General features: G+C 51.6%; 1 protein-coding gene across 5 annotated transcripts in view; it reads right to left on the reverse strand.

The window, feature by feature from the left end:
• CNTFR (ciliary neurotrophic factor receptor) overlaps positions 1-23,913 on the reverse strand; it is a 203,099-nt gene that overhangs the window by 37,075 nt on the left and 142,111 nt on the right. For all 5 annotated transcript variants that reach the window (XM_040090114.2, XM_040090115.2, XM_058424077.1 and 2 more), the window contains one exon: positions 18,415-18,645. In XM_040090114.2, coding sequence (XP_039946048.1) covers positions 18,415-18,645 — 231 coding nt within the window. The remainder of the gene's footprint in view (positions 1-18,414; positions 18,646-23,913) is intronic.

Genomic DNA, 23,913 nt, shown 5'->3' on the forward strand with positions numbered 1-23,913 from the left:
AGGACAGCCCAGTGGGCAGGATCAGGGCTGGATCCAGACTGGGTGGGTGTCTCCACTCACTGACTGTAATGCATGAATGCGCTGGATTGACCCTTACACTGCCTGCTCAGTGCCAGAACCGGGCTGCGAGCTGGCCTGAGGGAAGCTGTGTCGTCCCAGAGGGAGGGGGCTGCTCCAGGTGGTTTTAATTCCCTTGAGCAGGAAGCAACAAGAGGTCTGGTAATGTGGATTCACCTTGGTGCAGCCCATGCTGTCTGTGCAGCAGGTCCAGCAGATGGTCTGCCTATATTCAATGGGAAAGCTGAAGGGCTTTCCATTGAAGCTGAATAGGAGGTTTCCTCTGCAAAATGCCCAATTCTCATAGAAGCATGCTGATCAGGATCACACTAAAAACTCCACATTCCACAGAAATCTCTGGAGTGGAGAAACCCTTCTGTTACGGTCTGAGACCTTCTCTATCTTGACAGCTTGACTGTTACCTCGCATCACATCTCCGTTTGCTGACAGCCCTTCATGACATTGCTCCGTATCGTATCGTGACGGGAGCAGCTGGTGTTGCAGGTGGCTGTACCCATGGCAGGAGAGTTACAGCCAGCTACAAGGAACTGGGCAGGCCTGCGGGATTCCCTAACAACAAATCCATACCAATGGATTAGCTGTCTATGGAGACAGTTGGTAGCATTTTATCACCCCTTCACACCCCATTGATAAAAGCGCTCCTGGTATGAAGGGTGGCCACGAAACTGCTCCGCTCCTCTCCTCTCCCATGGATGAGCAGCTGAAGCTGTCCCCAGCTGACCTGAGACCCTTAGCCTTGGTGTTGTCCACCCAAACCGAGCATCCCCAGCGCAGTTAATCACTGCAGGCCTTGGGGGCAGGAGACAGCCGAGGCCGCTGAAACCCAGCACAGTTCGCTGACCCAGGGGAGGAATGCAGCTGACTCACACCATGGGAATCTGACCTCCACAGGGGCTGCGCAACTGGCTGAGATCACCGATATCCATGTCCTGACACTGTGGCTCCCAGCAGAGCTGCAAACAGTATGGTGTGCCCTTGTGGGTCACGGCGGGTCCAGCCTCTCACCTCACGACAGAGATGTTCTTTAGGCGTCCCAGTGTGTGACACAGTGCCTGCTTCCCTGTGCCTGTCCCTGCTACAAGCACAAGCAGCAGTCATGGATCTCCTCAGCATGATATTTCCAGCTAGGAAATGCTCCGAGTGTGCCAGCATTGGAGCTCTGCTGCCTCTGATTCTCCTCCAAGCAACCCACAGGGTACTGTTAGAGCTGCTGTTATGGAGATTTTTATTTAAATCAATATTTTCCGTGTTATCCCTGAAGCGCTCACTACTAATAACCTCTCATCCTCTCAGCATGCCTTCAGTGGCCATCAGCTTTGCTTTGCTGTGCACAGAGCTATGAGCCCTCAACACTTCTCTGCAACTCCACCTTTGCCCATGCCTCCTGGGAGTGAGGCTGCTCCCACCCCGGGTGCAATTCAACCCCAGCAGTAGTCACAAATACCTATGGGACCCCCAGCTGGTATTTAAGTTTCCAGTCATTGTGATGGGAGGAAAAAGCCCTGAAAAATCTCATTTCCAAAGATTTTTTTTTTTTTTAAGTGCCAGCTCCATGTGGGATCTGATAAGGCAAATCCCAAATTATTTGAATAGCAGGTTTCAGGTCCAGCATGTGGCTTTTGAATCCCAACATTTATCATTACAATTCCTCAAGACAGCAGGGGCTTCTCTGTGTGGAGTTTCTCAGTGCAGAACACGGAAGAACTCTGGGTCACTTGGTCACCTATACCGGCAAAAAGAGGGATGGGAATGCCCCAGGGAATGGTACAATCCTGCTAAAGGGCACAAAAACCCGCCTTGATTTACCAGCATCTCCAAATCAGAATAATAAATCTTTACCTATTTCATCTGAGCACATACGGATCCTTTTCTACCAGAGCTGAGAGTCTTGATGAATCTTCCCCAGGTACAGAAGTCTGGCTCAGCCTAACAACCACAGTGTGACAGTCCTGGGGCTGGGGACCTGCCAGGGTGAGGCAAAGTCCTGAGGAGAGCAGACACAGATCCCCATGGGCACATGCTGCCAAGTCAATCCTTGCTGCCAAGAACTGTGCCAGGGGTGCTGCAGCCCCCTGTGGGAAATGCCCCTCAGAATAAAGCACCAGCCACCATCTCACTTCCTCTGTCTTCCCTAGACACCCTTCGCCAAATCTCTCCCCAACAGCTTCTCCCAGACTGCAAAAGCCAAAACCAGAGGGTGAAAAAGTGAGGTGTAATCCTGTCGTTGTGATGGCAGATTGGCATATTATGGATTTCCCATGTCAAAATAATGGATCAGAATTCGTGCTGCCACCCTGGCTCCAGAAGGGCACCGCTGCGCCTGCCCATGGTTTATGTTCGATGAAACTGAGTTAGTAGCGTTTTTATCTGTCAATTAGGAACCATGAAACAGTTATTAAACAGAGTCAGAGCCCTCCTTGCTGCTCTCCTGGGCAGTGCAGGAGACACATAACAGCCTGTAATGAAGCATTAAGCAGCAGCAGTTTTGTTTCTGATAGGATTGGAAATGATAAGCCAGCGAGGCATGGCCGGATAGGGGGGCAGGTCCCTGTCTCAGAGGACACATGGCAGCAGCTGCTATGGGGAAGTTCAAGACTTGAATTTCTACCCCTGCCCCAAATAAAATCTCTGTAGGACTGCCATCATGCTGCATCTGCTTGATGGGGGAAAAGCAAGGGCCTGAATTTAATTATCTGCTTTTCCTGGTGCAGCCCTGGATGATTTCCATGGAGGCAGGAGGGCCTTCGGCTGTGAACAGCAATATTAACCCAGCTCCAAGGAGAAAAAGGGCCGGTTTAAACAAGTTTTGAGAGAAAGAGATTGGGCTACTCATGGAAGGGAGATAACACAGGCACAGTCCACTTCTGGAGGTCATCGTAGTCCAGGGAATGCTGTCACTGCCTTCCTTCTGCAGATGTGGATGCCCTAACCAGGCAGTGAGAATGTCTACTTGATCTCAAGGACTTATGTCCAAGCTTTGACACAGGGCAAGGCCAGATTCTGGGTAGAGTGATGGAAGTCCTGCCGAGAGAGACACCCCAGGGATGGGAAGCACGGAAAGGGGCGGAAGTTCAGAGTTCCAGTGTCAATGGACATTTACCTGCGTCCTTCCCACCCTCATGTCTCAGGATTTGGTAAGTCCTTGCTCTGCACCCATACCAGCCTCAGGCTGCTCAGAACACCATTTGCTCACCCACCCACAGCCATGGACCCAGCCCCTCCCCAGCAGGGCCAGTTTGCACCAAGGGGCCACACAAATGGGTACAAAGCAAACTGTCCTACCAGCACCTTGCCCAGGGGACCACCACAGATCTGGCTATGCCAAAGACATGGCTATGCTTTCAGACATTTGTGGCTGCTTTGCAGCCTGTTTGTTCACAATGGAAACAGGACAACAACAGCAGGGTTGGGTTTGGTTTGGTGTGGGTTTTTTTGTTGTTGTTCGTTTGTTGCTGTTGTTGTTGTTGTTTGTTTTGGGGAGTTTTTTGGGTTTTTTTTGCTTCTGGTGATTTTAAATGAAAGGTTGGGTTTTCAGAGCTTTGCCCATTGGAGATCCCTCTGATTTAATTAAAAACCTCATCAAACCAAAATAAAATGAGCAAAATCTTGAACACAAGTGCTTAGCTCTCTAACAATATGCAACAAAAATTTTCATTGGGCTCTGACTTACAGGGCATTTTTCCGAAGTTGCCAGTGAATTGCAAATCCCATTCATTTCTTCTTTCTGGGCAAACCACATAGAAATTTGAAGATTAGCATTTTCCAGTGCAATGACGGCTCCTGCTAGCTCCTTCTCCAGTTGCCATCCTTCAGAGGGCAGGAGGGATGCATACTGTGATGTTAGCCTGACTCACTACAACCCTACACCATCCACCCCTCTCTTCCCAGGGACTTTTCAGAGTTTCAGTGTTTGCAAGACACTAAGGGACTCCTGGACATGTTGCACCATCACACCACTCTCTGCTGAGTCCTGCCATCACAGTATTCCCAAGGCACAGTCTTCAGTGCCTGGCTTCCAGGCTAAGCCCTGTCCTTCCCTCCCAGCCATGAAAAATGAGAGGGAGACCTCACCCCAGCAGAGATTGGAGCTCTCCCTGCATGAAAAAATGTAGCTATAGTAACAAATTGCTCAGAGCTGCAAGGCAGTGATGGACACGTTTCAGCAAAGCAGATGGGAAGGTTGCTGTGGGGATAGGACGGTGTGAGAGGAGCATGGAGGGCACAGTGGTGGGCACGCTTCCCTAGGGAAACCACCTCCTCACACATCCCCTGTCCTGCTGCATGCCCATGCCATGGGCATGTTGTTACCAGCATGAGTATCTCCAAACTTCACAAATAGACACAGACTTGCTGGGTATTTACTGCTGCCAAGCCATCTCCGACACCCTCACCTCGCCAGGATGAAGGAGATGCCCAGAATGTGGCTGAAGCATCTGTGTTGCCTCTCCAACCAGTCTGCAGGATAAAAGCAGGGAAAAACTTGAAGCAGCAGGAGAAGGAACAGCTGCTGTAAAAGCAAAGGAACCCAGGAGACAGGAAAGGCACAGACCTGTGTCTGCACACACCAGACCCTCTGAACTGTGAACTCCTTCCTTGGCCCCTTACCATCTGTTGGGATGGACTGGTGCCCAGAGCATGATTTCCATCTCTGCACCATGGTAGGATGCTCTTGGCTGCGGGCAGCAGGGGAACCCAATATCACCCAGGCTGAAGTTCATCCCAGTTCCTGCTGGGAGTGGTGTGCAAGCCCCTGGAGTGGTTCAGCACCAATGGAGCTGTCACACACAGCTGGGCTGGGCTGCAGAAAGGAAGATGCAGCAAGGACGAGAGAAATAGAAGTCCCTGCCTGTTCTGATAGTAGACGGTGAGAGGTTTTCAGCTCACCTTCCACCCGGACTGTGCCCGCAAGGTGGCCAGTATGGAAGGCTACTGCGGGTTGCTGAAGAGAGGCAATCTGTATCCAGTACACCAATGTCAGGACAGGGGGTAGGGAGCAACCCAAGTGGTTCTCCCTACACTATCCCAAAGAGGATGATAAAAAGGAGAGCCAAAGGCAGCCTAGGTCTTACAAAACATTTAATCACCCTCACCTTGCTGGGAACCTTGGACTTTACAGCCCTGCAGCAGTTGGGTGTTTTCCTCACTGCATCTCTTCAGAAAAGAGATAGAGGCCCCAGGTGCTCCTCAGGGATCAATATTTGCTTTTGGAAAGCAGCCAAGTGGCTAAACAAGGCAGGAGTCTACTGCTGATGCCACAGAGATGATCAGCCAGGAGACAAACCCAGAGCAGTGACAGGGGCAGGAATACCTGTGGGGGCTCTTTGCAGGAGTGCTGAAAGGGCTCGGAAATGTCTCTGTCCTAGTGTGAGCATCCTCCACCTGGCAAGAAGGGCTGTAGCCTGACCTGCTGACCCTGACAGTTTTGCACCCAGAAGGGATTCTGAGACTGAAGAGAGGGAAGGTGGGCAATCCCTTCTCCTGCACCTCCTTGGCTTTCCTGAAACTTGCCCTAGAACAAACTCTCAGGGATTAGCACCAGCCACATCCTGGTGAGAACAATATTAAGGGATTATGAGATTAGAAATACCATTTATGCCTAGAGGAATAACTCTAATTCTTATCTGATTGTCTACAGATGTCAGCAATCAAAGTGCCTCTTTCATGCAAAGCAGGGAGCGCTGTTGGAGTGGTAGGTGAACATGACTTGGCCCCCTCCTAGCACGAGCCAGTTCCTCCTGCTGATACATGCCCCAGATTGTGTCTGGCAGCAGCTGCTGGTGTTAGTTCCTTCGTGGGGAAAAGCTGCTCAGCAGGAGCCCTGTGCTGGGGCTGCATCCTCCTCCTCTTGTGTCTCTGCTGGGCTGCCCACCCAGATAAACTCAGCTGCGCCTGCTGCTTGCAGGGCGCTGCTGGAGGGCCTGGGGGAGTGGGTGCTGCTTTGCCCCACCTTTGCAACACCACTCTGAAACTCCAGTTGCAAGTGCACCACGCCCCTTCTGCTACCCTGGGCCACTAGTTGCTCCAGCCCTGGGTAGTGGCCCTGTGAGCAGTGCCGGCACTGTGACATGCAGGGTGCATGGCCCCCTGTGACTGATGCAAGGCTTTTCCTGCTCCCAGAGGGGTCAGACAACTTGAAAAAGAGACAAACTAACCAGGTCTGACCCCAACCTTGTGTGCCGTCCCACTGTACTCTCAGGGTCTGCCTTACACCCAGTTGGAGGGGCTGGGATTGTTGGGGCTGGAGCATCACTGGCTTTGTGGCACTGCTGCCCCGGGGCTGGCCAAGCCCTTTGTGCCAGCTCTCCTGGGGAGGTAGCTCATAATGGGGTGGCCTGGGAGGCCCTGCCCGGCCATTAAGGAAGGTAAAGTGCTTCTGGGCGTGTTGTGCCAAGCTCCTGTCTGCCGGCTGGAGGCAGAGTTTGTGCTATTTGATGGCGCATTATATCCATTTGGCTCCTCATCACAAGCTCTCTGTCAATCCCTCCCTCGAAGGAGGGCTGTGAGAGCTTTCTGTCCTTCATGCTAACGTTTACAGGAGTATCTCTATGCTATCTCTCTTATTTCTTCCTTTTCTTAGACCCAAGCCATCTTGTCCCAATTTGTCCCATTGTCTTTTCCTGCCTTGCCCTGTGCCTTGCAGACACCCCAGCATAGAGGCAACATTTGTCTCCTCCCGGCCAGGAGCAGGGTGCACAATAAGCCAAGACATCATGGAGCTGGGATGAAGCAGGGTGAGGAGCATCCTACGTGGGGACATGCAGCATCCTCAAAACACCCCACATCCTCTTGTTCTGCAGGTTTTTCCTCGCAGCCCTGATCCGCACTGCCGAACACCTGAGCCACATTATCTGACGAAAGAAACAGCAACCGCGAAGCTAAATCTGCAAGACAGGGATATGCACCTTCCTTAAGTCACTGACTTGAAGGCCATGGGAGAAAATTAGTTCATCTCACCTGACCTCCTGGGTTGCACAGGCCATTACATCCCTCCATTACCCCTCTATTGAGCCCAATAACTTGTGCTTGACAGAACCATCTTTCAGCAGGGCAGCCAGCCTTGCTCTGCAGATAACAAGTGACAGAGGAGCCAACAGGGCTTTTGGCAGTTTGTTCCGATGCTTAATCATTTTTTCTATTAAAAATATGAGCCTCATTTCTAATTCAAATGTGGTTGTGGCTCAGCTTCCAGTTACTGGCTCTAGTTATGCCTTTGCTTGCTGGGTTAGTACCCAGTATCTTCTCTGCTTGGAGGTAATTACCAAAAGGAGTCAAGGCATCTTTACAGCTTCCCTTGAAGTCACTGAACAGACTATTTTAAGTCTTTCTCCTTTTGGCAGTTCCCCCTGCTTCCTTCACATCCTTCTTTACTCCTGTTTTCCCAGGGTCCTTCTCAAATCACATCTTTGATAACATCACGGGAACTATGCAAGGATCTAATATTGTCTTTGTACATATGCAGCAGTTGGCAGAGCTGGCTTGGTCCTGGATCCAAGAGTCCCCTTTTTGGCCAGCCTGTCCCAACATAAACTCACAGTTTAGGGCATCTCCACACTTGCACCCTCCTGCATGAGCCGTCTTCTGTCTTCTCTGCCATTTTGCACTTTTTTTGTCATAATTAAGCCCTGAAGGTGTGTGGCAGCACAAACCTCATACTGCCACTGTTTCTGGGCCACTGCTCCGCTCACTCCAAGTGGGAATTATCCCTGAGTTGCCAAGAGACAGGGAAGTGGGAGAAGGGAATGCTGCAAAATGATGCCTGCAATGTCTCTGTCTCAGAGGAGCTTTATGAGCTTTTTAATGCTGATGAAAAAGCCCACTGCCCTTTTCCACTTCTGGACAAAACCCTCCATGGGCTGACACAGCATTCCTCTCACCACCATGGCAAATATCACATTCATGAACACTGCTTTGGCAGCTAAAAAAGTGAGTGGTTCTTCCCCTCCTGAGCCTTTGGAGGCAATGGTAGGTAGCATTGTTGGTGTGGTTATGCTGCTGCTGCAAAGCAAGTGGGGTTTGCAAAGGCCGAGTATCACCACTGACATTGGCACCAAAGAACAGCCTAGTGCTTTTGCACTGAGCAACCCAGTGGCATAATCACACCCACTTTGTACTGATGTGAACAGCAGGGGTGCCCACAGTACCAGCTTCTCCCTCCTTGCTCCAGGAAGGGGTTTCTGACTTTGGACCATATCTGGCCACTTAAGTGCAATGCTTCAGGTTAGCTGGAGACAGGGGAATTACCCTCTCCCTAGAAATCACGACTCTGTGCAGAATACACAGAAGCAAACCCACATGCTAGCCGGGAGAGGGAGGAGGAACAGGAGGAAAGGCTGGATGATGAAGGCTGTGGCAGAAAGGGGAGGTTGCCCATGGGTGACACGTCCAGGCTGGCTGCCTGGGAGCTGTCCCACTCCATGATGTGAAGGAGAAACATGCAGACCTGTGTGATCAGAGGTGCCTGGGGTGGGGTGCAGTGGGTGGGAGTCCTGGCATTGGGGCTGTCCAAACCAACACACCCCACTTGGGAAGCCTTGTAGGGTGAGGATGGCACAGAATCTTCACACAGGTTTTTAAGCCCAATTCTGTGGCTTCAGAAAATTCCTCCTCAATCTGTCTTAATTTCCCCTTCTGCCTTTTCATTTAGGCACTGACATCCCTGTTTACCACCAAGCTGGGGGAGGAATGAGAGGTGGCACAGGCTGCCCCTTGTCCCCAGTGCAGCACTGGAATCCATGTCCCTGGGTTTCAGTGAGAACGAGATAGAAAGAAGGGGAGGAGGCTGGTGAGGCCAAAGAGCCTTTTCAGAGGGCAGCTGCCCCTGGCTGGCAACCTCAGGGAAGTCAGGCACAGAGGGAAGGGGAAGCATATGGGGAGTCCATATGGGGAGAGCAGGGGTGAACTCTGCATTGGAGGGCTACACAATTATTTCCCAAAAAAAGTGAATGGCACCACATCAACTGTAAAGACATCAAAAAATGGCAAGTTCTATCTCATCCACCATACAAACAAAATACTTCACAGATCCCTATCTCCAGCCTGTTGGTAGCAGGCACTGGCTCAGAATAACACAGGTCACACAGCATCCAGAAAGCAGCAAAAAGGAGAAGAGCTGCTGCTCTGTTTTCTTCCCTGACCAAGAGGACACGATGCATCCATGACATGTGACAAGCCATGCCATGCAAGGCTGCTCCTCGTGGAATGTGCAGTTGGGGTGTGCTCAGTACAAAGCTACTCACACTGTCCAGCTGTGGAGAGGAAAAACATCCAGGGTTGGGAACGCTCAAGACAATACAGCCCAACGTGAGCAAAAATGCAGCACCAAGGTCTGAGCTACAGCTCCAAACCTCCTCATGGTTTCCTGGCGTGGACCCATTGAGTGATCTCCTGTCCTCCAGAGGTGAACCTCCAGAGGATCCACCTCCTTGTCCTACATCCAAACTCAGCCACGCAGGACACTGAGTTTCCCTGTGAACCTGACTCTGGTCCAGTCATGGTTTCATGATCCCTGCACATCTGCCACTTGGGGCAAACTGCAGCTCTGGAGAGCCACTGATGGTCCCTGCTGACACAAGGTTCAGTGCATACACTGCTGGGCTCTGCTTTTCAGGTCCCCAGAGCGAGGCCAGATTTCCTCATGCTGCTTGGCACATCAGCTAGCCATTGCTCACTTGATTTTGGCAAACACCCCTCTCTCCCCAGCATCATCATCGGCCACGCTGCCCAGGCTGGTACCCTGTGAGCTGGTGGAGACAGGGACGCACAGCCGTGCTCAGCAGGCTCGGGATGGCTCCTGTCAGCACAGAGAAGACCATCCTGGAGAGAAAACAAGCAGTCGTCACCCTAGGGATGGTATCATAAACCATTTTAATAAGGCATTTTGCTCCCCTTCCCACCATCCTAACTCATGTAAACGCTGCCTTGTTCAGCTGGCAGCAAACGATAAAGACCCCCAGGGAGCACAGGAGGGAGAGAAAAGGGACATCTGTTTAGAGCATTTCTACTGTATGGCTCTCCCAGGCTATTTCTATCTCTTCTTGTCAAAATTTATCAACTGCGTAATTGTTTAAACAGCATTAAAGTGCTCGGAGCAAGAGCAACTGGAAATTGTCCTGCAGTTGCCTCTGGTACTGATACTGACAGCTCAGGAAGGGACTGGGGAGGAAAGGGATCCATCAGGCATGGGAACCCTCTGACTCCTTTTCCTGGGGGGAGACACCACCCTGTCCTGCTAACAGGAGGGAAATAATCTCACTTTATCCTGGTGCCCTTCCCTGCTTTCCAGGCCCAAGGCTCTGCTCCTTCTCTGCTCCCTGTCCTGACCTGCTGTAAGCACACATTTAGTCTGCTAAATTATTTACAGCAGACGCAGTGGCTCAAGAAACCACAGCTAATGACAATGTCTTTCACGCTGAAGTACCCTGGACCTTGCCCTGATCTTGCTGAGCCTTGGCTGGCACCTTGCTGCGTGCCTGGGACCCAGCGTTGTTCCCAGCCACTACCAGAAGTTTCAGAGAGACATGGGAGAGCTTTAGATACTGAGAAAAGATGAGAATTTGTTGCTGCCTGCCACCTCTTCTTCTTCAGACAGGAGGGATGTGGCCACAGAGGATCTCTGCTGTGGGGTCTCCCTGTTCCTGGTGACACTACCTGGCCAGTGTACCAGCAATCATGGACACATGTGGGCAGTGACAGGCAAATGTTACACCCTGTGCTGGTGGCATTGGTGGGGTTTCTTCTTTCAGCACCTTCTGGGAAACAAACAGTGACCTTATTTAAGTACCACAGCCCTTTGGAGCTGTGGTGGAGGAAGGAAAGCAGCATTCACACGTGGAGCATCGACACCATTGCTCCTTGCCCCATAGCCGCAGTGACAGGAGGTGGCTGTATCCTGGCCTGTTCCGCCCCTTCCCAGGATCACATTGCTGGTGGGTGGCAGGAAGCTTGCACCAAGTATTTTGACAAGGGGCACTTAGGAGGAGCTCAGATGAAATCTTTCCTGGAGCAGAGGCCAGGGCGACGAGAGAACGTGTGTGCTCCTTCAAGTCCCCACAGCAGTCATGGTCCCCACCCATGACCACCATCCCCCAGCAAAAGGAGGAGGATTTGTCTTCTCAGCCCTAGGCATCCCTAATTCCTGGCATGGCAGAACAAGGATTATGGGAAGCTGTTTAAACTGGACTTGGCATTCTTTAATAACAGAGTTGTTTTTGTCATGCTAGGCAGGTTAAACAAACCTCAGGAAAGCAGAAGGAGCCTGTGCTGCCATCTACCCAGGACATGGGGTGTCGGTACTGCATGCAGTGTTTGGTATTTGTGCTAGGCAAGGATGGGGAGGGTTTTGCAAGAAGCTGCCAAGCCCCAAAGTCCTTTTTCCTTTTCTCCTCCAGCCCAGCAGCTGGAGCCAGGTTCCCTCTCAGTCCTATCCCATGATCTTATTCCCAGCCCAGCTGCAGGAGCGGATGCACAGGGAGCCTCTGGACTCATTTCACATGGAAGTCCAAAGCTCAGGATCTCACATTCACTGAGAGGGTTCTTGCAAGTCTCTCTCGGATAAGGCACTCCATCCATGGCTCTGGCTCGTCGCTGGCAACCCTAGAACTCTGCCACTGTGGGAAGATGGCAAGAGAGGGACCACCTTCTCCCCTTCTCAGTGCCCTCATGCCACACGATGCTCCTTACATGACTCTGGTGGAGCCATGAGCTCCACACAGCACCCAACAGGGCATGAGCTCATCGGTCACCAGGGTCAAGCGTGGAGCCACATCCCTTCACATACTAGTGGGGATAGGACACGGGAATGGGATACTGCATGCACTGGCCACCTCCTGGGCATGCTCTTCCCTCAGATAGCATTGGCAAGGGCAGGGCAGAGCTGCTGGTGCTGCTGTCCTGAGCCATGGCTACTCGTAAATGCCCTGTGATGCTCCTCTGGCCTCACCACCGTGTGCTCCTTGCTGTCCCCAGCTCCCCTGTGGGAAGTGAGGAGCTGTAAGGATGGGAGAGGGGATATTTTTATTGTTTCTGACACCGGCTGCCCCAGATTATCATGTTTTACATAGTGAGCCAAGGAAGCATCACTCTGCTATGCTGCAGCTGGGCTGGCTGCCCAGCCCAAGGAGGGGAAAGAGGAGAGGAGCAGCGGGGCATGGGTGTGGGTGTACGAGCGTGTGCACACGTGGGCCACGGGGCACGGCTTCATTCACCCCTTCCCTCTGCGGCACACAGCCTGCAGCCCACTGAATGGGGCGGAAAGGTCGCCTGCTCCCTGCAAACGTGTTTGTTTTTCTAGTCCGGCTCCTAATTCGATTAGGACTAATTGCATCTGGGAGCTTGGTGGGGTTTTTGGGTGGGTTGTTTTTGGCTTTCTCCTTAAAGAGCCGGGATAGTAATTTGCATACTGTTACCCAGTATGCCTTTCCAGCTCTCAGCTGGGCCAAGACCCGAAATCTGGTTGCAGGCAGCACAGTTCATCCACTGAATTCTCCCAGCCATGCATGAACAGCACAACGTGGGAAGGCAGTGATTGGAGAGCCTGCATGCCTTGTGAAATAAAGCTGAATTTCAATGAAGAAGCATGCCTGCAAGCTTGTTGACACTCCATTTATATGGCTCTCAGGAATCGGAGGGTGATGCCTGGCCGTGAATCACCGCAGGACCACTGCACCTACCCAGTGCTGCAGGTACACGGGGGGAAAAAACCCCTCCACAGTAATGACCCCAACAACTCTGGTGTTCATCTCCTGTAATACCAACAGTTATTTAAATTAATTCGCTCCACCCTTGCTGTAGATTCAGTCCACGTTAATGTAGTCCTACCCTCAAGCACTGCTTGGGCTCAGCCTTGGCGTTGCACTTGTGGAGGAGTACCCCCAAGGGACAGGAGCACATTGGAAGGGTGAGATGGATGAATTGAAGGGGTGGGTGTGGTTCCCTGCCTGGTGCCAGGGAATGGTCGCAATCAAGTTTAACATCTTGGTCCTGAAATAGCCTAAGTTTACATCACCACGGGAAAAGACTGAAGAGTCCAGAGGGGAAAAATCCATCAAAAGGGCTTTTTTTAGATAATAATTAAAAAAAAAAGCTCTGCATCACAGATCGCTGGACATGGGCAACAAACTGTCTGCACACACTGACCCCGAGCCTGTGCTTATCCATCAGCATCCAGGCAGGAGGACCAGCCTGACCAGAGGCACCCTGATCCGAGTGCCACGTCTTCACCACTGGCTGCCAGAGCCAGCCAAACTTCTGTTCTCCCAAGCTGGCATGTCAGCAGTGCCCTTCTGTGGGTTTTTTGCACCCAGCCAAACCATGGAAACAGGCAGGTACACACCAATCCCTGGCACTGACTCCCTCCACTCTTTAGCCAGTGCCCGTCATGGGACGCGCACATCTGCCCTGGTGGAGCCAGAGGTGCATGTCTTACGTGGAGAGGTCACTACCTTCTTGTTTTGTTTCTTTGTTTTGGATAGGTGAAACGGAAAAAAAAGTTTTAAAAATAACAACAAAAAATAGATGCGAACTCGCAGTACAACCCTCTGGTTGCAGCTGGAACCCAGCTGGGAGGAAAAAGACTTCTAAGGCATAGAAAAGGGAGGCTCTGATTATTTATTAGTGGCCGATGTTTGATTTCTTGCTAATCAGTCCAGAGAACACTCAGGCTCTCCTGGCCTCCCTGCTCACATGTGGTTCCTGTTGCTTTGTCCTTTCCCCCCCTCCACCTCTGGTTTTGCTTTGTTTGTTTTTCTGTTAATTTGGTTGTTTTTTCCATGTCATTTTCCGTCAAACCGCATGTTTTTTTCCTCTTTCTCTCGCCAGCCACTGCAGTGACAGACATGGAGGAAGCAGGCCAGCCTGGGACTGCCTGTACTCTGCCAGTCCCTTTCCCACATCCATGGCCTGGCAGGCAGCAATGCCCATGGGGCAGCACTGGGGCTGGCACCAGGCTACAAGACCCCAGGCCACCATTGCAACATGGAAGACAGCTCCACTGCCTGCATCTGTGCCCCTGCTGCTGTAGGGTATTCTGCTGTATTTGCTCTCCCACGCAGACCCCATCTCTGCTGGCACTCCATCCCATCAGGCAGCAGCCTTTTCGGGCAGCAGGCTGAACGATGAGGGTCAGATGCATGTCCACCAGGGTTCGGGCATCCCCAAAGCAGGACAGAAGGGCAAAGGGGAAGAGGTGCTGGGTCGGGATGGAGATAAGCAGGTTAGAAAGGGGCGGAGGGATAGGAGCTGAGGGAGGGTGCCTGTCCAGGCTGCCTCCCTCCCTTCTTTGCGCACAAGGCCTCCCCGCTCTCATATACACTCTCTGGCTTCTGGCAGCCTTTCCGACGTGCGTTTCCACTCCTCTCTGGCCCATTAGCAGTATTTTTATAACATTCTGTAACGCACGGAGCCGTGTGCCAAACCTCAAGAGTGCATTATTTCCCAATGTCTTTGTTATATCCACCCCCGGGCCCTCCGGCTGTGCGTTTCCAACTGCAGAGCTGTGGGGGCAGCCAGGAGCCTGGCACTACACTCCCGTGATCCAGAGCCTTGTCCTCCCTCCTGCCCTGCTCCTGGTGCTCAGCCCTGGGCTCAGGCCAAGGATGCCTGGTGTGTAAAAAGACTTGGACCCATCTCCTGCTTCTGGCCACGCATGGGCATCTGCTGCTGTCAGGCTGCAGGGCAGGTGATCACTGAAGATAAATACCTGGTTGCTCTCCTATGCTTTGCCTCATGCTCAGCTGCCTGAAGAGGGGGCAGACCAACAAGTCACTGCTCAAAGTGCCATGGAAGAGGTTTTCCCTGGAGAAGTGCCAGCTTCCCCCAGGTGATTTTATTCTGATTCATGGCTTGTAAGTGGCTGATCTGGGACCTTTAGCAACAGACAAGGCTGGGGGCCCCTCCTTGTCATCCCTGAATGCACACTGTCCCACTACACGTGCAGCAGCGTCCCCATTTCTGCAGTGAGTGAGACAGCCCAGCTGCCACCCCTGCAGGGTGCTGCTGCCAAATCCCTCATGATGTGGACTTGGGTGTTAAACCCATCTCAGGGACCAGATGAGCTACCTGTGCCTTCCCTCCCACCTGCTGAAGCACATTTTTGAGGCACCTTCACACAATTGTGCCTACACTGTTATGTAGCGTGCTGGTCCCTTCAGCATAAAATCCCCACAAGATATCCTCTTGTTGCTCCTTAACTACTGGCATATCTGGACAAAGCCTGCTGGTCCTTGTGGGCCAGAGTCATTACAGATAACACCAGAGAGAGTGGCCCAGATGCAGTCCAAAGATGGTGCCAAAGCTTCCCCTCCCGTCCAGGAGCTCCCCCTTTCAGCACAATCTGATCCCCTGTAGCTATTTCCTAAGCTGTGTTCCAATTCTCATACTAATCCACATTTTCTCTGGTTTAACTCATAATTTCCCATGTGGCATCATAGCAAATACTTCACTGAAGTCAAGACAGATTACACTGACCACATTTCTGGGCTCAGAAAACTGGTTCCCTTATCAAAAAGACCTATCAGGTTAATCTGCTGTGATATATCCCTGGCAAGCCCCCCCTGTACTTCTTTCCCATTTTCCATTTGTCTCCACGTCTTTAATTGCTCCCCCTTCCAAGTGCACCATGCGGCCCCACTGTGCTGTGGGGTCAGGCTGTCTGATGAGGACTTTTCCTTTGCTCAGGAACAGGAGACACGTTGCACTGGGTACCACCACTGACCTCTCAGCTGCTAATGAGCCTTGCTAATGAACAGATGTCCCCACATGGGGATGAGGTGCTCCCCAAGCCTTCAGTGCATTGTCGTCTTTGAAGGTGCCTCCACAACCGAGGACCACCTACAGGTTTTATGCTCCCTCCTCTCCCTTAGCCCGTGCTGCCCTTGCTCTCAGCGTTGCTGCTCAGACCTGGTGGGGTTCATTTGGTATTGGGTTCTGCCGAGCTTACTTTTAATCTCTCCTGAAACCTGTCTGCAGAAGCAGCTCTGCTCTTCTCTCCTCGTTTGCTCTATATTTATATGGCTCACCCCCCTTTTCATTTCCTCTGCAAGGTCTTGCTCAGCTTGACTCCTGGCACGTCTCCCTTTATCCCTGTGCTCACTGACCCCCACGACAGAGCTCGCTTTGCTAATTGACACCCTTTCCTGGTCCTCGACCCTTCTTTGCTCCCTCTACACATCCTTCCTGTAGTGCTGTATGCTCAGGAGTACCCCTGCCTTGCCTGGGGAGCACATTCCAGGTACCATCATTTATTTAATGAGATCCCCAGCACTCCTCCACATGCAGCCCCAGCCCCTCACTCTCGCTCCAGTCATCATTCTTGTTGCCCCAGTAAAAGAGAAAAATGCAGGCACAGGTCTGTTTCCATTTAATTTCCCATACAATTGAAATTAAATGAGTCCAAGATCCCTGAAATCTCAGGTTTGGGCTCCCAATGCACTCAGCTGCAGCAGCATTGCTACCACAGGGCCATGCTGCTAACTTACCACACGTCACCCCTCTCCACCTATATGCCCAAGCCCATCTCCATTTCCTGCTAGGATGCTCCCAAATCCACTCCTTTGCATGAATCCTCACACCTCCAGGGAATCAATCATTCCCAGCAGAGCCAGGACACTTAGGGTGGGGTGGGGGAGGCATGGGCTGGGGGTGCACCACTGAGAAAAGAAACGTCACAGAGAACATTAAATTAAAATCCACCCAGTTAAATTAATTACCACTAGAAGCGTCTCACCTGGTTAGTTCCTTGAACAGTTAATTGTGTTAACAATGCCAGACACTTGTTTATTTATTTGTCACCCTCTCTCCGGGGGCTGGTGGCCCCAGCAGTGTCCGACTGGGCTTCTCATCTGCCTAGTGCTCAGGGGGCTGTGAGTCTCCAGCAAATGGGAACACACAGTAATAGGGAACAGCAGGATTTGGGCTCTAACGCTGAGCAATTCCCATGGGTCCCTGAGCGGATTGACAGGGATTACTATTCGCGAGGTGTTTAGCAGATGGAAGAGCCATTTCAAAATCATAGTGATGCCACAGCTGCAGAGGAGTGGTTGGAGGCTGTGGATCCCTCCCCACTCCCCAGCAGACCTGCTGCCCTCTGTGCACTGGCACAGCCTGGGACCCCTCCCTAGATGGGATCTGGTGAGCACATGCCCAAGCAGAGGAGCTGCACAATCTCCTTGTGCTGCTGCCTGCACTGGACCCACCCACTGCCTCTTCCGGCTCTGTGAACACCTCCTAATAATGCAGCCGGAAAGCCCCTGACTCATTTGTTAGGCAGTGGCAGTGGCCTTTTGTCTGCCATGCTCCCAACCTCCACACCTGCTCACTGGTGTAAACCCTGCCCTGTGCTGACTACTTCCCCTTATCGTCTTCTCACATCACCTTCCAGCACCCCTTCTCCTTGGCCCAGACACCAGAATCCATCCCAGATGACCTTAAATGAGTTGGAGACTAGAGCATCTGTAAAATTCAAATCTCTAGGTGAAGTGAACTCCTCATGCCTTGTTTTCAGGGCTTACACAGACCCTCCTGTGATGCCCTGTCCCTAGAGCATGGCCTAGGATGGAAACACCACCCTGGCTCTGGTGCCAGGTGCAGAAGTTGAGATAAGAAGCAGAGAAAGTCTCTGCTGTGTCTTCCAAACCTGGAAACTCCTGGATGGTGGTGTTCCCAGCTGGTGCATCACAGTTACTATTCCACCGCCGGCTATGCCGGCTGGTGCTTCCAGACACCCACGGCTGCCAATTGCATATGCCGTGCTGCAAAACACACAGTTACTATCAGCTGCACAAACACAGCAACCCTCAAAACACACAGCTGCTATCAACTCTCAGCATCATGTGAAATACAGCACACCTCTTATCTCCCCAGGTGAGGCCTGGGAATCAGCGCATCCTGGGCCGAAGATACGCAAAATGCTGGGGAATGAGCAGCTGTCCTCCATCCTGTGCACTCAGGATCCTGCAAATCCAGGGACCACCAACACCTTTTGGCTGCTCCTCTGAAACAACCACACTGCAGTAACCCCAGCCAGTGCTTCTCCTTGCTGGCTGCAATCCTCTCTGACAGCTCTTCCCACCTACAGAGATGGTTGTTGTGGCACAGGGCTAGAGGGAATTCTCAAATTATTCCTTAGGCATCATTTAATCTACTGGCTTTGATCCAAAACTTGGGGCAGAGTGGCTGATTCCAGCTGGGATTAGTATGCCAGGAGGACCTCATATGGCAGTGTGCAGTGGACAACCGAATGTATAGAAAGTAGAGGGGCTGGCTCAGCAGGAGGGAGGGCTGTGAGGAGTCAGTATGGGAGCAGAGACTGTCCCCCTCAATGTGACATGCTGGGGTACTCACTTCCCACCCTCAGGTAGGTCTGGTATTTGAGGTGCCAGGAGGAGCCCTCGTAGCAGGAGTACTGGCCGCTCTGCGACAGGTCGACGTTCTTCAGGATCAGGTAAGACCCGTTCAGGTGGGACTCGTCGATGTCGGTGCCGTTGGCTGTCCAGGTCACAGCTGCATCCCAGTCCATGGAGCCACACTTCATGGTCACGTCTGCACCGACCCGCTCATACTGGATGTGGATGTCTGTGGGAAGGAACAGGAGAAAAGCAGGTGAGCTCAGAGCTCCTCAGCACAGCCGTCTTGGAAATAAGATCTTACCTTCCCATCTGGGAAGTGAGGAGAAGGACTGGGGTGTGGACTGACAACATGTTGGTGGTTAGGGAAGCCAAGTTCTGCTCCTGTCCCCAACCATGACTTATCTTAGACTAGAGTGGACCAGCTGACAAATACCAGAGGATCATGGGCAACCTCCACCCACAGGATCGCTTCCTCTCTCCCTTGCTATGGTGAACACATGTCAGGGCTGCCCGTACGGCTCGCCAGCTGAACACCCGCAGCATGGCCGGACACACAAGCCATTGCCAGTCGTATGTCTAGGTGACTTGTTGCAGGACACAAACCAAACACATGTATCAGAGACTCCCGGCGGAGAGACGACACAGCCCCAGGACTTGTCACCAGAAAACTCCGCGTATTTGCTAGCACAGAATGGGAAGCAGGTAATTCTCCTTGCAATTCCCTGTGCAGGAAACCAGGCAGGAGGATTGCAACCTAACCGTGCTGTGCTTTAGAAAAGGCACAGCTGCTTGGTGCATGCAGTCCTGTTTGTCTCCCTGTCTGGGTTTTCTTTTCTTTCCACAATAACATGATGCCTTGCTGAGCTGTTTGATGTAGCAGCTCACGAGTGGGGCAACACAGCTCATTGGGCACCAGCTGCCTAATTGAATTTTCTCAGGTTTCTGGACAGGAGCTGGAGCTGACATTCATTAATGATCCTTAGCAACTGAATATTTCCCGTGTTGCTACACTTGGCTGTGCTAAGCTGCATGTGGCAAGGATAGAATCACGTGAGGGCGTGTGTGTGACACAGCGTGAAGCAGGAGGGGAGGGTGAATGGGGATGAGGTTCCTTCAAGGCTTCATCAAGCCTTTGTGCACAGACAAGGGTGGTTCAGTTCTCAAAATTCTCCTGAGCTTGAAAACCACATTTGACAAGGTGCCTTCCAAGGAAATTAAGCAGCCCTGACACATAGGGAAAGTCCTTCCTGGATTTATAGCAGCTAAAGTCAGGAGACCAAAGGTGAAAACAAGCTGTCAAATGTCACCGTTGAAGTCTGATGGAGATCCAAGCTGGATCAGATCTGCCCAACTCATAACTCACAGGTAAAAGGGGTCAGGGCAAAGAGAAGACAGAGTGCTGCTGAGGCTGTCAGGACAGCCAAATCACAGCTGGGCTCCAAAGTGCTGCAGAAGGACATCATGGTACAGACCACCAGGCAGTAACCCTGTGTTGGTTAATGCACAGTGGGATGCATGCAGCCTTGCTTCCCCTACACACCCATGGTTTCAAATGTGCCACAGCTGCCATGGAAACCCATCTTGGAGTCATCACACTGCCTTCCCTGAAAACATCAGCTCAGTGCTGACCAAGAACTCAAACCCAAAATGGAAAGCACTGTAACTCAAAAGGCAAGAACAAACCTGTCCCCATGCTGTTATGAGCACAGCACCATGGGAAGCAGGGCAAAGTAAGGAGAGAGGAACAACTAAGGCTGGAAACAGATCCCATGTAAGGATGGTTTAGTAGACTCAAACTCTTCATCTGTAAAAGGAGACAATCATGTAAAGACGTGACAGACACCTTAGCAATGATGAGTGACGTGAAGAGGACAAACAGAGAAGGACTGCTTGCTCTTTCTCTTAATAAAATAAGAGGGAGCAAAACAAGCAATAGAAAGTGATTTTTTTTTTTTTTCACTAATTGTGATTAAATTACAGAAATCTATATCCATCAGATGCTGTTGATGTCAAAGTTGGCAGGGGGAACAGCAAGTAAATGAATTCACAGCAGAAGATGACCTAAAACACTGAGCTGCCCAGTGAGCCTTGGGAGATTGCAAGCAGATGATGGTGGAGATGGATGGGAGAAGCACCTCCAGGGCTTCTCCTCTCTTTTCTCCCTCTCCAGACATCAGCTCCTGGGTTCTTTTGATAGGTGGGACCACATGGATGTGATCTAGGCATTCCTTATGTCTAAGCCCACATCCTGATCCTATCTGCAAAACTGGCTCTGGAGGTGTGCCTGGAGGTCTCAGCCCTCCTACAGATGGTCTGTCAGGACACTTGCTTCTGGACAGGAATAGAGAAACTTTGTGGATTTTATCTCTGCTGGGAAAGGGAATGCTAAGGACAAGGAAGACTGGTTTGTAGTGAGTAAGTTGCTGCTGGGATGCCTCAAGACCTTTTCTGACACTAGCCAAGGATGGGAACCTCTGGGAAACTGTGCTGACCAGAAAAGTTCTTCGAGGGTCTTAAAAAAGGCTGGGAGAACATACTGACAGGCAGAAAGAGGGAAGAACCTCTAAGATGAAGCATCTGTGTGAGGAGGGGTAGCTGGAACAAGACCAGATATACAGACAGGCAGAAGTGGAAGAAGACTATGGATAGATGGACAAATACGTGTAAGCACAGATGGACGGCAGGCTGGATGGGCACAGATGGAATGGAGGAAAGGAGGTATGGAAGGACAATGAATGTGAGTAGTGTTGGGTGAATGGTTGACTATTTGAATTGCTCTGGATGTGGATGGATGGTTGGATGATGAACACATGGACAGACAGATGACTAGGCACATGTGTCAGTGGACAAATACAGATATCAGAGTTTCAGTAAGAATTCAGGCATCTTTATCAAGTTCTCTAATTTCTTCTATTGCATAAGGTAAAGAGGTTTTGTCTTCCTGTTTCCTGTTGGCTTACACAACCATTATGTATCCTGTTCTTACACTTGGAATTCTGCTAATCAGAGACACTGGAGCTCTGACGCCCACCATTGCACCACCCAACAACCTTGCATGGATAGAGGTCCAGTGCAATGAAGGCTCCACAGACCTGCCAGCATTGCCTGACTCCTGCATGCCCAATGCCTACTCCCAGAGAAGGATCGAGGTGGCGGAAACCTCTGGGATGCTCAGCTCTGCCCCTCAGGACGGTGGCTGAGAGCTTGTCCATAGTTAGTGGCTGAAGGACTAAGCTGGGAAGGAAATAAGTCACCTTGAGTTATTTCCTTAAACACAGTACAAACATACTGGGATTAATCCAGAAGGGCTGAATGAGCCATTCCTGGAAGACAGATCTTTGAAAGCAATGCTCCTTTCCAAGGCAATGATTTAGGGTTCCTGATGGAGGAGAAACCCAAAGCATAGTTTCAGCAGAGGCATTTCTCCCAGCAGGGTTTGGTGAGGGCCTTACTGGAGCAGAGACAAGTCCTCATGTCCTCCCCTGTCCTGTGCCAGGTGTGGGAGTCCCACCCCGTGTTGTGGGTCCCACCATTCCCACACAGTGATGTGCAGACGTATGGGAAGGGGCACCTTTGGGAAAGGACACCATGGGGACAGCTCCTCTGGAATGCTGGAGAAGCTTGTCTTCCACTAAGAACAGCAGCTCTGCTGTAGGATAGGAATGAGCAGGGGTGACTAGACCTCTACTGGGACCCTCCACTTCCTGCAGGCTGGGAATGGGCAGGAGCCCCTCCAGCCCACCCAGAGCTCCACAGCTCCCTTGAACGGGGAGGGAAGGGAGGTTTGTCCACACTCCTGGTCACCATGTCACTGGTAACCCATGGGATCAATGACCATGATGATGCCTGTCCTGCAGGGCCAGCCCTTTTGGATAGATATCAGCTGGTGACGTGAGTGTCCTGGTGGAAGACTCAAGGTGGACATGGAGGATAATTTCTTCTCCTGGAAGGTAACACAGCACTGGGACAGGTACCCACAGAGAGGGGGATCCTCATCCATGGAGGTTGTCAGGACTCTGTTGACAAAGCCACGGCTGATCTAGTACTCTGCTGAGGACAGACCTTTTCCAAGTGGGACACTGGACTAGACGCTTCCAAAGATTCCTTCCCAGCAACACGGATGTGATCACTGGCTAGAACTGACACTTAAGATGCTGCCCTGCCCTGCCCCTACACCATGCTGCTTCTCCAAAGCACGCTGCCTTTTGGGTCAAGTGACATCACAAGGCTGTGATGCCATCATAGAGGGGCTGTGATGCAGCACTCCAACCAGCAACACGCCTCTCAGCATCCAAGCCCACTAAGGGCCACATCCTCTGACAGGCACAGCACACCTGCCAGGCACAGCCATGGCTTATGACATGAAGTCCCAGATCTAGAAAGGAGCCATGGTGGTGCGTAATGGGAGAAATTACAGCTTTACCTACATCTCTGCAAAATTGCAGGAGGGAAGATGGGAACAAAAATACAGAGCTTCTAGTTGTGGGATAAACATACAGAGCTTAGAGGCTAAGAGTAATGAACCTGGGGCAGCGTGGTGAAATGACGTGTGAACTGCTTTGCTGCACTAGCAATGATGAGTCCTGCAATTGCAGCAGGGCCCAACAGGACAGCAGACAGCAGTCCAGCAGAGAGATGTGGAGGGAAGACAAGACAAAGCGCCTGAGATGTGGGGCCCATGGAAACATATTTGATGCTTCCCAAACCCACCCAGCTGGAAATTCAGTAGAAACCTCGTCCTCATTTTCCTCCTTAATATCTTGACCTGCATTGAAACTGGAAGGGCAATAGCACAAGGAAATCCTGCAAAAAGGTGAGGACCGCCCTGGCATGCACTGTGCTAGGAAGGAGCAGAACTCCTCTTGGGACCTTCCATCTCCACTCCTCCACTCCTCTTTTCTCCAGCTGAGGCTCCTACCCAGCCAGCGTGAGCTGCTGCCAGGCATGGCAGGAATGTTGCTGGGCACTGGCATCCATGTGTGAAGCCACAGACATGGCACTGGAGGTCTATGCCAGGCGCCTGAGGGGTCACTGGAACAGTGAGCAGGGGAAGTGGAGAGGATGGTTTGCATTCCTGGCACCAGCACTCACCACAGCCCTTTAATGGGGGTCTTTCAGCCACGGCCTGTGGCAAGACAACATCCAGCAGACACACACAGGGCCAAAACCACTCTCACTGTCACAGTGATTTGCAGGCAGACTGGGACAAATATTCCCTGTGAGCACTCTGCTGAAAAGCACCGCAGGGTTGTGGCTGGTGTAAACAGAGAGTCAGCAAAAGAAAGGCACCGTAGCATTTTTGGGGAGGTTCCACAGCCTCTGGCCCTTTCCTTCTTTTGCAGATGGTGAAAGCAACACAGTGAGAAAGGCCAGGTCTCCATATTCTGTGGTAGGACATGGAGCACTTCTGCAGTGGGACAGAGCATAACATATGTGTCTTTGGACAGAGGCCCTCACATCACCCCACTGGCCTTCACATGCCCCTCCCACAGCT

This window comes from Hirundo rustica, chromosome Z (assembly GCF_015227805.2).
Source record: "Hirundo rustica isolate bHirRus1 chromosome Z, bHirRus1.pri.v3, whole genome shotgun sequence".
Classification (NCBI taxonomy): domain Eukaryota; kingdom Metazoa; phylum Chordata; class Aves; order Passeriformes; family Hirundinidae; genus Hirundo; species Hirundo rustica.